We start from the raw sequence: 11,557 nt of genomic DNA on the forward strand, positions 1-11,557 counted from the left end.
CGCGACGCTCTGCTTCCGAGGCTACACTATGGTACCACAACAGTGTTTTTTGATGTTGTTAAATGCACGTTTATTTGACAGAACATTAATAAAGAATCCTAGAGTGACTCCAGTCAACCACATCTGAGAAACTCAATAACAATGAAAAACAAAAATCCAGCAGGACAGACGTCCACTGGTCCACAGGTCCACAGGTCCAGTTGTCACTCCTCGGACTTTCACCCTCATCAGTGATGAAGAACTCTGGTTCATTAGTCTGATCAGTCTCACCTGGTGCCCCCCCCCCCCTCCTCCTCCCTCTCTCTCTGTCAGGTCATTGTGGTTCCTGTCTTCACCGTCGTGGTTCTGCTCCTCAACTCCAGGTCTGTTTCTGTCTCGTGTTTCTGATGTTTCCTGTTAGAACGCTGCTGCTTTTTGGTTTTGGTTTTGTTTCTGTTTATTTATTTTTTTTGCCCCGGAGCAATAAAATAAAACTAAGACGTGAATTATAATTATAAAGTTAAAAAAGGAAACAAATAAAGAGAGAGAGAGACGTGAGTTTGTTGAAACATTTAAAACCCCGTGGAGTGGAAACAGTGAAGGTGCTGCTGATAGTCAGCAGTTTATATATGTGTGTGTGTGTGTGTGTGTGTTGTTTCGAACCCTCAGGTGTTTTATTTATTTACTGGTTCAAATTACACGGTAAAAATTATTGACTATTAATTCTACTCTGAGGCATTTGGTAAAAAAAATAAATAATAAAAAAAGTGGGCGAGCGATGATACAGCGTGTGATTAGTTTAATGGATTCATTTGAAAACTTTTATGGAGCCTCATTTGAGTGCGAGTGGCAAAAAGGACGAGTAAATGTCAGACGAGTGGTGTGGACTGGTGCCGTCGTCACATTAATCTTTTGAGCTGGTGAAAAAACACAGAGTAACAAATCCAACGGATCCATAGAAACCTCAGCCAATGACGTTCTTTCATTTTCTACTCATTTATCCTGCGGAAGGACGGAGACAAAGACGGTCAAATATCCGTCCGCGGGCGGATAGTTGACCAGTGCTTCAATTATTTTCACTCTTGATTTTTTTTTTTTACAAACGATTTGGTCGGAAATATTTGCGCAATTAAAAAAAAAATTGCAGTAAAAATATAAGTGTGTTGTTACGCAAAGTCCCTTAAACATTGATTCATAATTTAAAAAAAAAGTAATTATAATTATTGAATATTTTTCCTCCAATAAATACATAATTAAAAAAAAAGTCGGGATGTTTGATATTTTAGCATAATTATTGAATATTTTTCTTCCAATAATGAATACCCGATAACGCGATGCCTGGATTTCGATAAATGACGTGTGACCTAAAAATAGTTTTGGGGATAAACGGCTGTACATGAAAGTGAAAGTCACTAGATGGCAGCATTGCAGCTCATTTAATTAATCTATTTTAATATTCAGTGGACCAATGGACCAATGAAACTGGACTGTGAACATTAAAGAGGTCAAGGGTCATCAGTTACTGTTAACAGTTACCATGGCATGTGGTATCTGCGTATGAAGTACAACTAATACGGCAGATACTGCAGTACTGGGAACCAACCTCTGACCCCATTTTGACCCCGTACTCACGTCAGTAGCCGCCAATCAAAATGATCCAGCTCAGATATTCTTATATGCTACATTAAAAAAAAGAATAATAATTATTTGAAAAAATATCAGTATAATATTTATTTTTTCATTCATGAAGTTTGAAAACCAGCTCTAGTCTGATGAAACGAAGAAGAATGGACAAAAAAAAAAAAAAAACTCAGATTCCAAATTGCAAAAACAAAATCCTGTTTCCAAACAATGAAAGTACTGAACAGAAGAGGAAACATGACTCACTGCTTCAGCTGACTCTGAGCTGCTTCACTTTACGGCTGCTGTGGTTTTTGGCAGGTGTAGAAAAATAATAAGAAAAATAAGAAAAATAAGAAGAAAAATAAGAAGAAAAATAAGAAGAAAAATAAGAAAAATAAAATAAGGACTAAGTGTTTCCTGTTGTTCATTTTAAGTGCGTTTTAAAAAAACAAATCTTCAATATGTAGAAGTAGATATTTGGACTTAGAGGAGAAGTAGAGTGGAGACCCCTCTTCTTTATTTCCTGTTTGATCCTGACATCCAGTCGGCTCATTAATATTAATAAAAAAAGACACTGATCCACCGTACTGCTGCGTCTGGAGTTTGATCCACTCCCAGGATTCTTTTTTTGCTCTCGTCCTTGAAACTAGTTTAAAAGAAAATGCACTCAGTGAGAAGGTGTGAGCGACGCTGGTATCACTGCTGTGAACACAGTCTGTTTTTTATTTTTTTATTTATTTTTATTGTTGTTTGACCTCCCAGAGCTCAAACACCAGGCTGTCTGTGTCCACACTGAACCACAGCCAAAGCTAACTGACCGGAACCTCGGTTAGTTCAAACACGGCTGTTCCAGAACTGTTTGTCACCGATTCGTCCCTTTGTTGTTGTCAGGATCCAGTGCAGTTTTTTTTATTTATTTATTTTATTTATTTCGATTAAAAAACCCAAATAATCTGACTTGCTGTTGCTGTGGACGGGTGGATGAGTGGAGAGACTGATGTCTCCTCTGCTTCATCGTCTCAGCTCGGCGCTCCTTAACATGCAGGACGGCTCCTCTGAGTCACTTCATTATGTAGAAATGATAATTATGCCCCGGCGACAACTAGCTTCACAAAAATGTATCACAGCCCTCAGTCACATCTGATGATAATCACGTCGCGACGGCCATTTTGAATTTGTTTTAAATTTTTGCACCAGTGTGTGAGTAAAACGCAGACAGGGAAGCAATTAAAAATAATAAAAAATGAACATTTTAACTGCACCGTGATACCGGTTACAACTGCCCTCAAAGTCAAAACGAGCGAGTAAATCAGGACAAAGTTGATCTCAGGCTGTGTTTTTTTTTTAATTAAGAAACTTTACTTAACATCACAGTCAAATTAGACGGAGGGAAAACACCGCAGCAGGAGCCGGGCCTTATCTCCTCTGAACTCAGCGCAGCCATAACTCACACGGGCTGCGCTTCCTTTAAAAAAAACAACCAAAAAAAAACCCAGGACCTGATGAGATAACGACTGTTATCTCAACATGCACTCGGACACCGGTGCTGCTGCTGCTGCTGAATTATAAATCCAAAGTCAAAGATTGAACCCAGACTCGGTGAGCGTGACTCACGGCCCACGTGACTCACGGCCCACGTGGACCTGAAGCTGCAGCTCAGACGAATGTTTAAACTTCCAAAAACAGAAGCAAGGAGTATTTCTGTCGCACCAGTTTCCTGTTTCACCTTTGACCCAAACAGGAAACTGGGAACAAAAAAAAAAAAGACCCACACTCCGGTTGTTTGTCAGGCAGATGGGTTTGTGTTGCTTTCATGTCGATTGAACAATGACAAGAGGGGGGGGTGGGGGGAGGGGAGTGAGGAAGGGATTTGGATTTGAATTAATCCAGGTCATCCCTGGTCTAGATTATTTTTCTAATCTGGCCTGAAATCTCCAGCATTTACCAGTCGACAAAGACACACAGAGATTAAGAACGAGAAAAAAAAAAAACAACAAAACAGAATGAGAAATTTTATTGTAAAAAAGTAAATTGTGTTTGAAGTGTGCATTACAGAGAAACAAAGAAATATATATATATATATTTATATACATAAGTGAAAATAAAAACATTACACATTATAATAAAACAAAAAAGAAAAAAGGGAGGCTGAGTGGAACAGACACGGCTGATCCAGAAGTTTCCAAACCTTCATTCATCATTTATGTTTTTAACCGGGGGGAGATTGAAACTAACCCTGAGATGTGGAAGGATTTAAGAAAGTCGACGTTCAGAGACAATTAGAGAAGAATGTTTATGGAGGGACTTAAGGAAACTGACGGAACTTGAAGCCTCCGATGAATCAGAGCCTCTAACACAGTCAGACTCCCGTCGTCGGGAATGTCAGCTGCAAATTTAAAAAGGTGATTAAAAGAAAAAAAAAAAACCAAAACAATAACGGAGTGAGAGCCACAGCAGACGCCCGCTGGGCTTCCACTGGTCGACATCAGCAGGGTCATAAGTGCGTTCTGTTTTCCTCAAGTGTTTCTCGACTGAATACATTGGTAACAACACGTGTCACCTTTTCTTTGGCAGACCTGCTGTGGCTGAAGTCCAAATTCCTGCAGAAGCCATCGAGGGAGAGACGGGCGCTTATTACACGGCTCAATTTCCAATTCTCTCACAGGTATGCACACAAACACTGTCACACAAACGTGGAATACAAAGTACGGCTGCGACAGAGCGCTCTCCAGCAGAGCGGAGGGAAACAGGCGGCCATTACGTGACATCAGGGAGCGATGATTGTCGCCGTCCTCGCGTTTCTCCGCGCGGGACGGCCCCTGATTAACGGACGTGCACATCGCGTTCCTCTCCGTCACGTAACACGAAGCTGCTAACGTACAGCGAGAGTCCAACAGGTGTCTGGACTTTTACAGAGAAACGGTGTTGTTGTTGTTGTTGTTGATGCCCGTCTTATTAATCCTCCATTAGTCAACATCCATCCATGTGATTCCCCTCTGATCCTCTGATCCTCCCTCCCCTCACACCCTCACAATTAAATGCTGCTTATAGAAAAGCAGTGGGGTTTTTCAGGGGCAGCGGAGGAGGGCGCCAGCAGGGAACGTGACGTAGAATAATCTGAAAATGTCAAACGCAGCTGCCAGAGCTACGTTAGCGCCTCGAGGCCGAGCGATGAACTTGAAGACATCGTCGTCGTCTTCCATCATCAGCCAAATACTTCATCCTTGTTGTGGTCGTTGTAAAACTGACAATTTAAACTGGAAACATTTTTAGAGGACTTCTACCCCCCCCCAGACCCTTCAAAACTTAGTTTCTTCACAAAATGGATTTCAGTGCAGGATGGCGAGACCCTTCACGAACCTGCAGCCATGTTTCACTGCTGCAGGGGAACACGTTACAGCGCTTCTTCAGGGCGGAGTGCAATACTACTTTTACAAATACTTAAAAACACAACACACTCTTTGACTCAGATACTGGAAGAAAAAAAAAAAAGAGCTTTTTTTTTTCTTTTCACTTAAGGAAACTTGTGGTCCATTAAAAAGGCACCCGACTGAGAAGAAGCTGGAGGCCTGAGCCTGGATTCATGTCTTTTAGAATAAAAACAGAGCCGGCGTAGTGCCCTTGAAATGAAGAAAAAAAAAAACCCCAAAAAACTGTGAAGAGCCTGTCGACGGCACAGTTGTCAGACCTCCTCCCCCTGAATATACTGAAGAGGATGAAACCTTACATTCACTGGAAAATAAAAAAAGACTAACTGCTGGTTTGTGTTAGCACTCAGGCTGGTGAAGACGCCGTCTTTGGAATAACTAGCCGGAAGAATCACAGTGTTATAATAAAATGTGAAAATCAGAACACACAATCGCAAACCGTTAAAAGGACAAAAATTCAAAATGTTCTGGACGATTGTCACCTTCAAAATAAAAAATGTAAAAAGGTCGATACACGAGGGTGACCGGAGGTAACGGTGTCTGACGGGGGTCTCAAACCGAGGTCAGAGGTTCCCGTCGTCCAGCATCTTGTTGACACCGTTACAGATCCGCTGCAGGTGGGCGCGGTACACCTCCGAGGGTCCGTACAGAGCGGCCAGGAAGTCGGAGTCGGCGAAGTGATTGAAGACGTGGTTGACCCGGGAGTGGCTCTTGGCCGTCAGGTGGCGTCTGATGGCCTGGTGCAGCAGTTCGCGGCAGTCGTTTAGGATGGCGCTCATCACGCGGCGGTCGAAGGTGAACTCAATTTGGTGGAAACTGACCGCCGTCATGGCCAGAGTGTGGACTTTCTTCCTGTGAGATGACGAAAGAGAAGGACAGAGCAGAAAAATATAAAAGCTGCCCAATTTCTGTTCTTTTTTTCTGTTCTTTTTCTTTTTTTTTTTCCCGCCCCCACGTTAGCGTTCTAGGATTGTCCTTCACAGCAGTTCATCTCCATACTAATACAATCACTGGCTGCTTTTTGCTGTTTTAGTGGAAATTTATAAAACTGATGTAAAAGTCAATTTTCTTCAATTGCTTTCATCAGCAGGCGGAAGAATGTTCCGGAGCCGCAGTGCTCCAAGGACAGTCCAGTTCTCAAACAAAGTTTACCATTACACAACACACGTTAGCTAGCTGCTAACACGCGTGATAACTGTTAGCGTGGCTGTGTTTTGGAACCGTTATCCTTTAGTTTGAGCCCAAAAATACAGGTTTTTAAAAACTGTTGAACTCAGTTCAGTTTCATTTAAAATGACTCCAAAATTACACCTTTTCTGTTGAACTCAGTTCAGCTTCATTTAAAATGACACCTTTTTTTAAATGACGCTGTTTGAAGTTTGAACTCAAAAAGGAGAAGGTTGTTAAATCTAAGTTTGTTTTACTTTGCTTATTCAAATATGAACAGGATGTTTACAGACGGGTGAGAGTCGTGCGTGTCAGCGTCCTGTTGGCGTTGGTTACAGCAGGTTCTGGGCGGACGGTGAAAAGCCTCCGCTTTAGGCTGTAACAGTGTGGTTTTTACTTTAATGAAATGTTAATGACTTAGTGAATTAATGATGTCGTTTACATGTTGTTTGCCATAACTGCTCCAGTCACTGTGAGCCGCGTCACGTTCTGATACAGTTTTTCCCGTGAAATCATTTCCATTTTCCTGTTCTTATGCAAAGGCATCGACACGACAGCGACTGTGAAACACATTTTTCCATTTGAATTTTGGACCATTGTGTTTCCCTGTTTCGTGCCATAAATAAAAACCTGCCGCTGGTCTAGAATTAATCAGTCACTGACGGCAGTTTTTCAGCCGAATTTCTTTTTTTATTGTTGCTCTTTTATTGCTGATTAAATTTTTAGAAAATAATGACAGAGTAAAAAAAACTAGTTCAAAAACTTTTGAATTTTTTAATAACCTGTTAAACTGAACTGTAAAGTGTTCGTCCGTCTGGACCAGACTCTCTGCCTCGGTGGCGCCTCTGTCTTTCCTCTGCAGCGCTACAACATATCTGGCAGGGTTTCCACTCCTATGGCGACGGTCGATCCGCCGCTGCTTAATTATCGCCGCCGCCGCTTCAGAATCAGTGTAGATAATAGTCTACCTGTTAGCGTCACTGTTCGTTAAATAATTAACGCCCGTGAGTGTCTCGACGCGACACGCCACTGGCTTCGCCAATAAACAACATCCTGCGTGCCACTGGCTTCGCCAATAAACAACATCGCTGAAGTTGGCTTCATTTTAGACACGCCAACGTGGTAAACAATGATGAATGAGCTGTGAGCGGAGGTCAGGGGTCATAGAGGGGTCACCGTGTCACGTTTTTATAACGAGCCTAGCTCAACAGCAGTGGGAACAGTGGGTGAGGACGAGCCGCCCGCCGCCGCCGCCGCCGCTTTAACAGAAACGCTGTGATGAGACACGGAGTACCAGGATGTGGTCGTCTTCAAACACTCAGTTCATGAATCAATTTCCGGGGAATCATTTAAGTCTGTGTGACATTATCAAAGGTGAACAGAGCCACAAATCACCGGCCTCTCACTGATGTGTTCAGAATGAACGATTAAAACAAAGCAAAGTATGTCCATTAAACCAGGACTGGGTTGGTTTTTTTTGGTACAAATTTAATCTTCCTTCTAAACTTTTTGGCCCGTTTGAACCGTCCAATCAACAACAGCCGCGTGAAGAATGAATCAACGAGCTGACGTCGGCGTCTTACCTGAAGTTCTCCACCAGCAGCAGCTCCTCGCTGCTGAACTGATTGTTCCTGTAGAGCACGCCCAGCTTCACCACGATCTTGATCAGGTTCTTGATGACCTTCTGGGCCTCCTTGCGGTTCCGGGTGTACTCTTTGGTGACGCGGTACAGCTCGTCCAGCACCTCGCTGCTGGTGTCGTCGATGAACAGGTTGGCCACGCTCTTGGTGGCCATCTTGCTCATCACCTTCTTCTGCGCCTGCAGGGCCAGGCTCTTGGTGCTGAATGAGTCCATGGTAAAGTCTGAGTCAGAATGAACGGAAAACAGAAAAAAAAAAAACAGCCCATGATGCAACGTTTCTCAGTAGAAGACTTTTGAAATCATGTGATTTTGCAGGTGGGCTGAACCAAAGGAAGGAAGCTTCCTCTAGATAGCCACTTAATCTTAGTCATCCTGAAAGCAAAAACAGGTGAAACATATTAAACTGACATCCTCCATTGTGTAAGACTATTACTAATAACTTCAGTGTTAAAACTGCAGGGCCGAGAGCTGCTTCCTTTATCAGATAATGAGCGGTGGCAGCTGTCAAATTAGTCCCAGCAACCCTCTGGCTCCGAGCCGACGAGGTGGCGGCTGAAGAATATGTCATTATAAGAGTCGGTGTAAAGTCACTTACAGCGTGACCGCACACGCACACACACACAGCCGAGAGTGTCGTCCGAGTTAGTCTTCACCCTGAGAACGACAGGCGACAGACGTGACGTACAGTACACGTGCTGCCGCGTCCGACAGCTTCGTTTGTCTCTGTTTCACTGGGCGCCGTGTGACTAACGAGAAAAATCAAAGAAGACGCTCGTTGAAGCGCTGAGATCACACGGCGTGCGTGAGTAAACGTGAGTCACTCGGCGGCGCGTCAGTCCATCGCCGTGCCGGTCACTTCTTCAGAGTTTCAACTTTCTGATGAAAAAGGAAACTAATCTATTTTACGCTGCACTAACTCTCACCTTCACATCTCTGAGGAGAACCTGGGAGTCGAGGGGAGAAGAAATCAGAGTGTTCAGCAGATGTCGGCGTTTTCCTTCCCCGACTCTGAGCCAAACTATCATTTTTTGGAAGCCTTTTTAAACGGCCCACAACTTTCAAGTTCTGTCAGTTCTTAATGACATTTTTATGCTTCGCTAAATCAGTGATGGGATGTTGTCGTCAATAACAATTTTCCAATCTTGTTAAATCAACTTCGCAAATAAGAACGCCGCAGACCAGTTAGAGCAGAACAGTCTTTATAGCTACATAATGAACTAAAAACAAGAAGATTTTCACATCATTTTTTTTCTCTCTCTCTGCTTTGATTATTTCAACAGTTTGTTAAACCCTAGATGTTACATTTTCAGAGTTTCCATTAAACACGTGTTCCAGATTCTCCCTTTACTTCAGACTCGGTTTCTTCCTAATTATCTTCAGAAAATGACACTGAGATCAGCGTCACGACGCAAACACACTCTGACACACACACACACAGACGCTCAAGATAAAGTTCATGTCATTGTGTGGGAGAAATCTAAAACTAGCATGTACATGACATACTACTACTACTACTACAAGTACTTGTTGTAGTACTGACATCACGTCTGCTCTCAGTTTCTCGTTATTTTTCACAACATAAAGACCAAAAGTCCAGATTTGCTCAACATTTATCTGGAGGTTATTTCTAAAGTGAGACTCTGCAGCGGTCGCTCTCGTCTGTTTTGTTTCCTGTGAAGAAACGCCGTACATTTACATTTACATCTACATTTACTTTATCTACGTTTTTTTCTCTCTCTCTCTCTTACTACATCTACTTTAACTACGTTTTTTTCTCTCTCTCTCTCTTATACGGACGACGACCGTCTCCACGTTAGCCTGCCCGACCGACCGTTACTGGCACAGAGGAATCAGCTTCAAAACATCCAGTCATCTTCATCTTCATCATCATCATCATCATGACTTCATCCAACAACCCAAGAGATCTGAAAAGGTACACACTGACTGTTATCGTCCCTGTGTTTATTCGATGACTGGACTTTTTTTAAACAAACTACTGAACGACTCAGAGGTAAAATAATAATAAAAACCCTGAGGAATCCGGTTCTGCCGTACATCCCTGACCATCAGTCAGACCTGCTGCCCATTCATACTGTACGAAAAATTCTGCCGTACATCCCTGACCATCAATCAGACCTGCTGCCCATTCATACTGTACGCGTCGCCAAGATTGTGCATGGGAATCGTCTGTTTTACCTCTAGAGGGAGCCGTAATTCACTGCAATGACGTCGCATTCGATTTAAAAAAAAAAAAGACCATAAAATCGCAATTGAGGTCAAAACATGAATAAAATCAAAATCTCCAGAGAAGCGAGGATTTAAATATTGGTTTGGTGCATCGCAAACTTTGTCAACAAAGGCGTTCTCTCTAAAAACTGTGGTCATCGACGACGACCCAGTTTGTGTCTCAGGTGTTAATGTGTCAGAACTTTTGATTCACCTTTAGACTGCACACGACAGTGAAGCAAAAGGGGGCGGGGCTTCACACCGCTGGGCGTGGTAATGTGGGTGGAGCTACTCCGCGTGACATCACAGATTTTGTCAGAACTGGAACTGGAGAAGTCGGCAGAAACTCCAGACACGCACCAACGTCCGCAGACGACGAGCGACATTAGCATAAAAACAGTCTGTGACAGATCTCCCCGTCACCGGGCTAAATGTCGTCTAATAGGTGGCTGTCACCGAGGAAACGCCCCGACATAATTATATTTATATTTAAGCAAAAATGTCCCATTTACAACACAATAGGAGATTGATGTCGCTGTGATGTTATTACACTCAGAGGTCGGCCCGCGGCTGCACTGGGTCTGTGTGTGATTGGTAAATTGCCTATCTACATGCAGGAGAGTAATAAAAATAAAAAATAAAAAAAATAAAAAAAATCCAAGGCAGGAGAAATGCCATTACTGCTGCAGGAAAATATGAGCGTTGACATATCCCTGCTGGGTGACTTGTGATTTTTACAATTGCTGCAACAAGAAGGCCCTCTGCATCTGGGTGACTTTCATTCACCCCTTTCATTCCATCTCTCTCTCTCTCTCTCTCTCTCCCTCTCCCTCTCTCTCTCTCTCTGACTGCAATGCCCCTCCAAGAATATCAATAAGACACCTTAGAGAGTGTCAGCAGGATGCTTCCCAGGGAGGGAGACACAAAAAAGGGATAAAGCCGCGGCAGAGCCACAGAGACAGGGGTGTGTGTGTGTGTGTGTGTGTGTGTGTGTGTTTATTCTTCAGTCCTGAAACACAGGCAGATGACGGCGCTGAATGAGGGGTCATTTAGACACTATTTCAAGTCAAATCTATTCCTCTCTCTCTGTCTCCCTCTCTCTCTCTGTCTGTCTGTCTCTCTGTCTCCCTCTCTCTCTCTCTGTTTTTTCGTTGGGCCTCGTGCTGAGCTGATCAACCATCTCCGGCTGATCCCCATCAGCAGCTCACTGCCGCGATACCTTTAAACCTGACAGTTGCACTTGGAGAAAACCGTGACCTGATGCAATGTGAAGACACTAATGATGAGGGGGGAGGGGGGGGGCGGCAGGTAGGGGAGAGAGAGAGGTAGAGAGAGGTAGAGAGAGAGAGAGCACAGGCTGACATCTATTTCTGTGAAAGAGGAACAGCTCAAAACAATCACTTACCCTGCTGTCACTCTCCGACCACCAGAGCCTCAAGAGGAAAATCACTTATTGCAACAATGCATTGACCTCCCACCCCCCCACACACCC

At 43.4% G+C, this 11,557-nt stretch overlaps 1 protein-coding gene across 1 annotated transcript in view; it reads right to left on the reverse strand.

The window, feature by feature from the left end:
* Positions 1 to 4,694: 4,694 nt before the first annotated feature.
* tnfaip8l1 (tumor necrosis factor, alpha-induced protein 8-like 1) overlaps positions 4,695 to 11,557 on the reverse strand; it is a 15,776-nt gene continuing 8,913 nt past the window's right edge. The window contains exons 2-3 of the mRNA XM_008330420.3: positions 7,781 to 8,060; positions 4,695 to 5,882 (exon numbers count right to left, since the gene is read on the reverse strand). Of these exons, the coding sequence (XP_008328642.1) occupies positions 5,594 to 5,882; positions 7,781 to 8,052 (561 nt within the window). The 5' untranslated portion in view covers positions 8,053 to 8,060 and the 3' untranslated portion in view covers positions 4,695 to 5,593. The remainder of the gene's footprint in view (positions 5,883 to 7,780; positions 8,061 to 11,557) is intronic.

Source organism: Cynoglossus semilaevis, chromosome 2, assembly GCF_000523025.1.
Source record: "Cynoglossus semilaevis isolate Cse_v1.0 chromosome 2, Cse_v1.0, whole genome shotgun sequence".
In the NCBI taxonomy this organism is placed as follows: Eukaryota; Metazoa; Chordata; class Actinopteri; order Pleuronectiformes; family Cynoglossidae; genus Cynoglossus; species Cynoglossus semilaevis.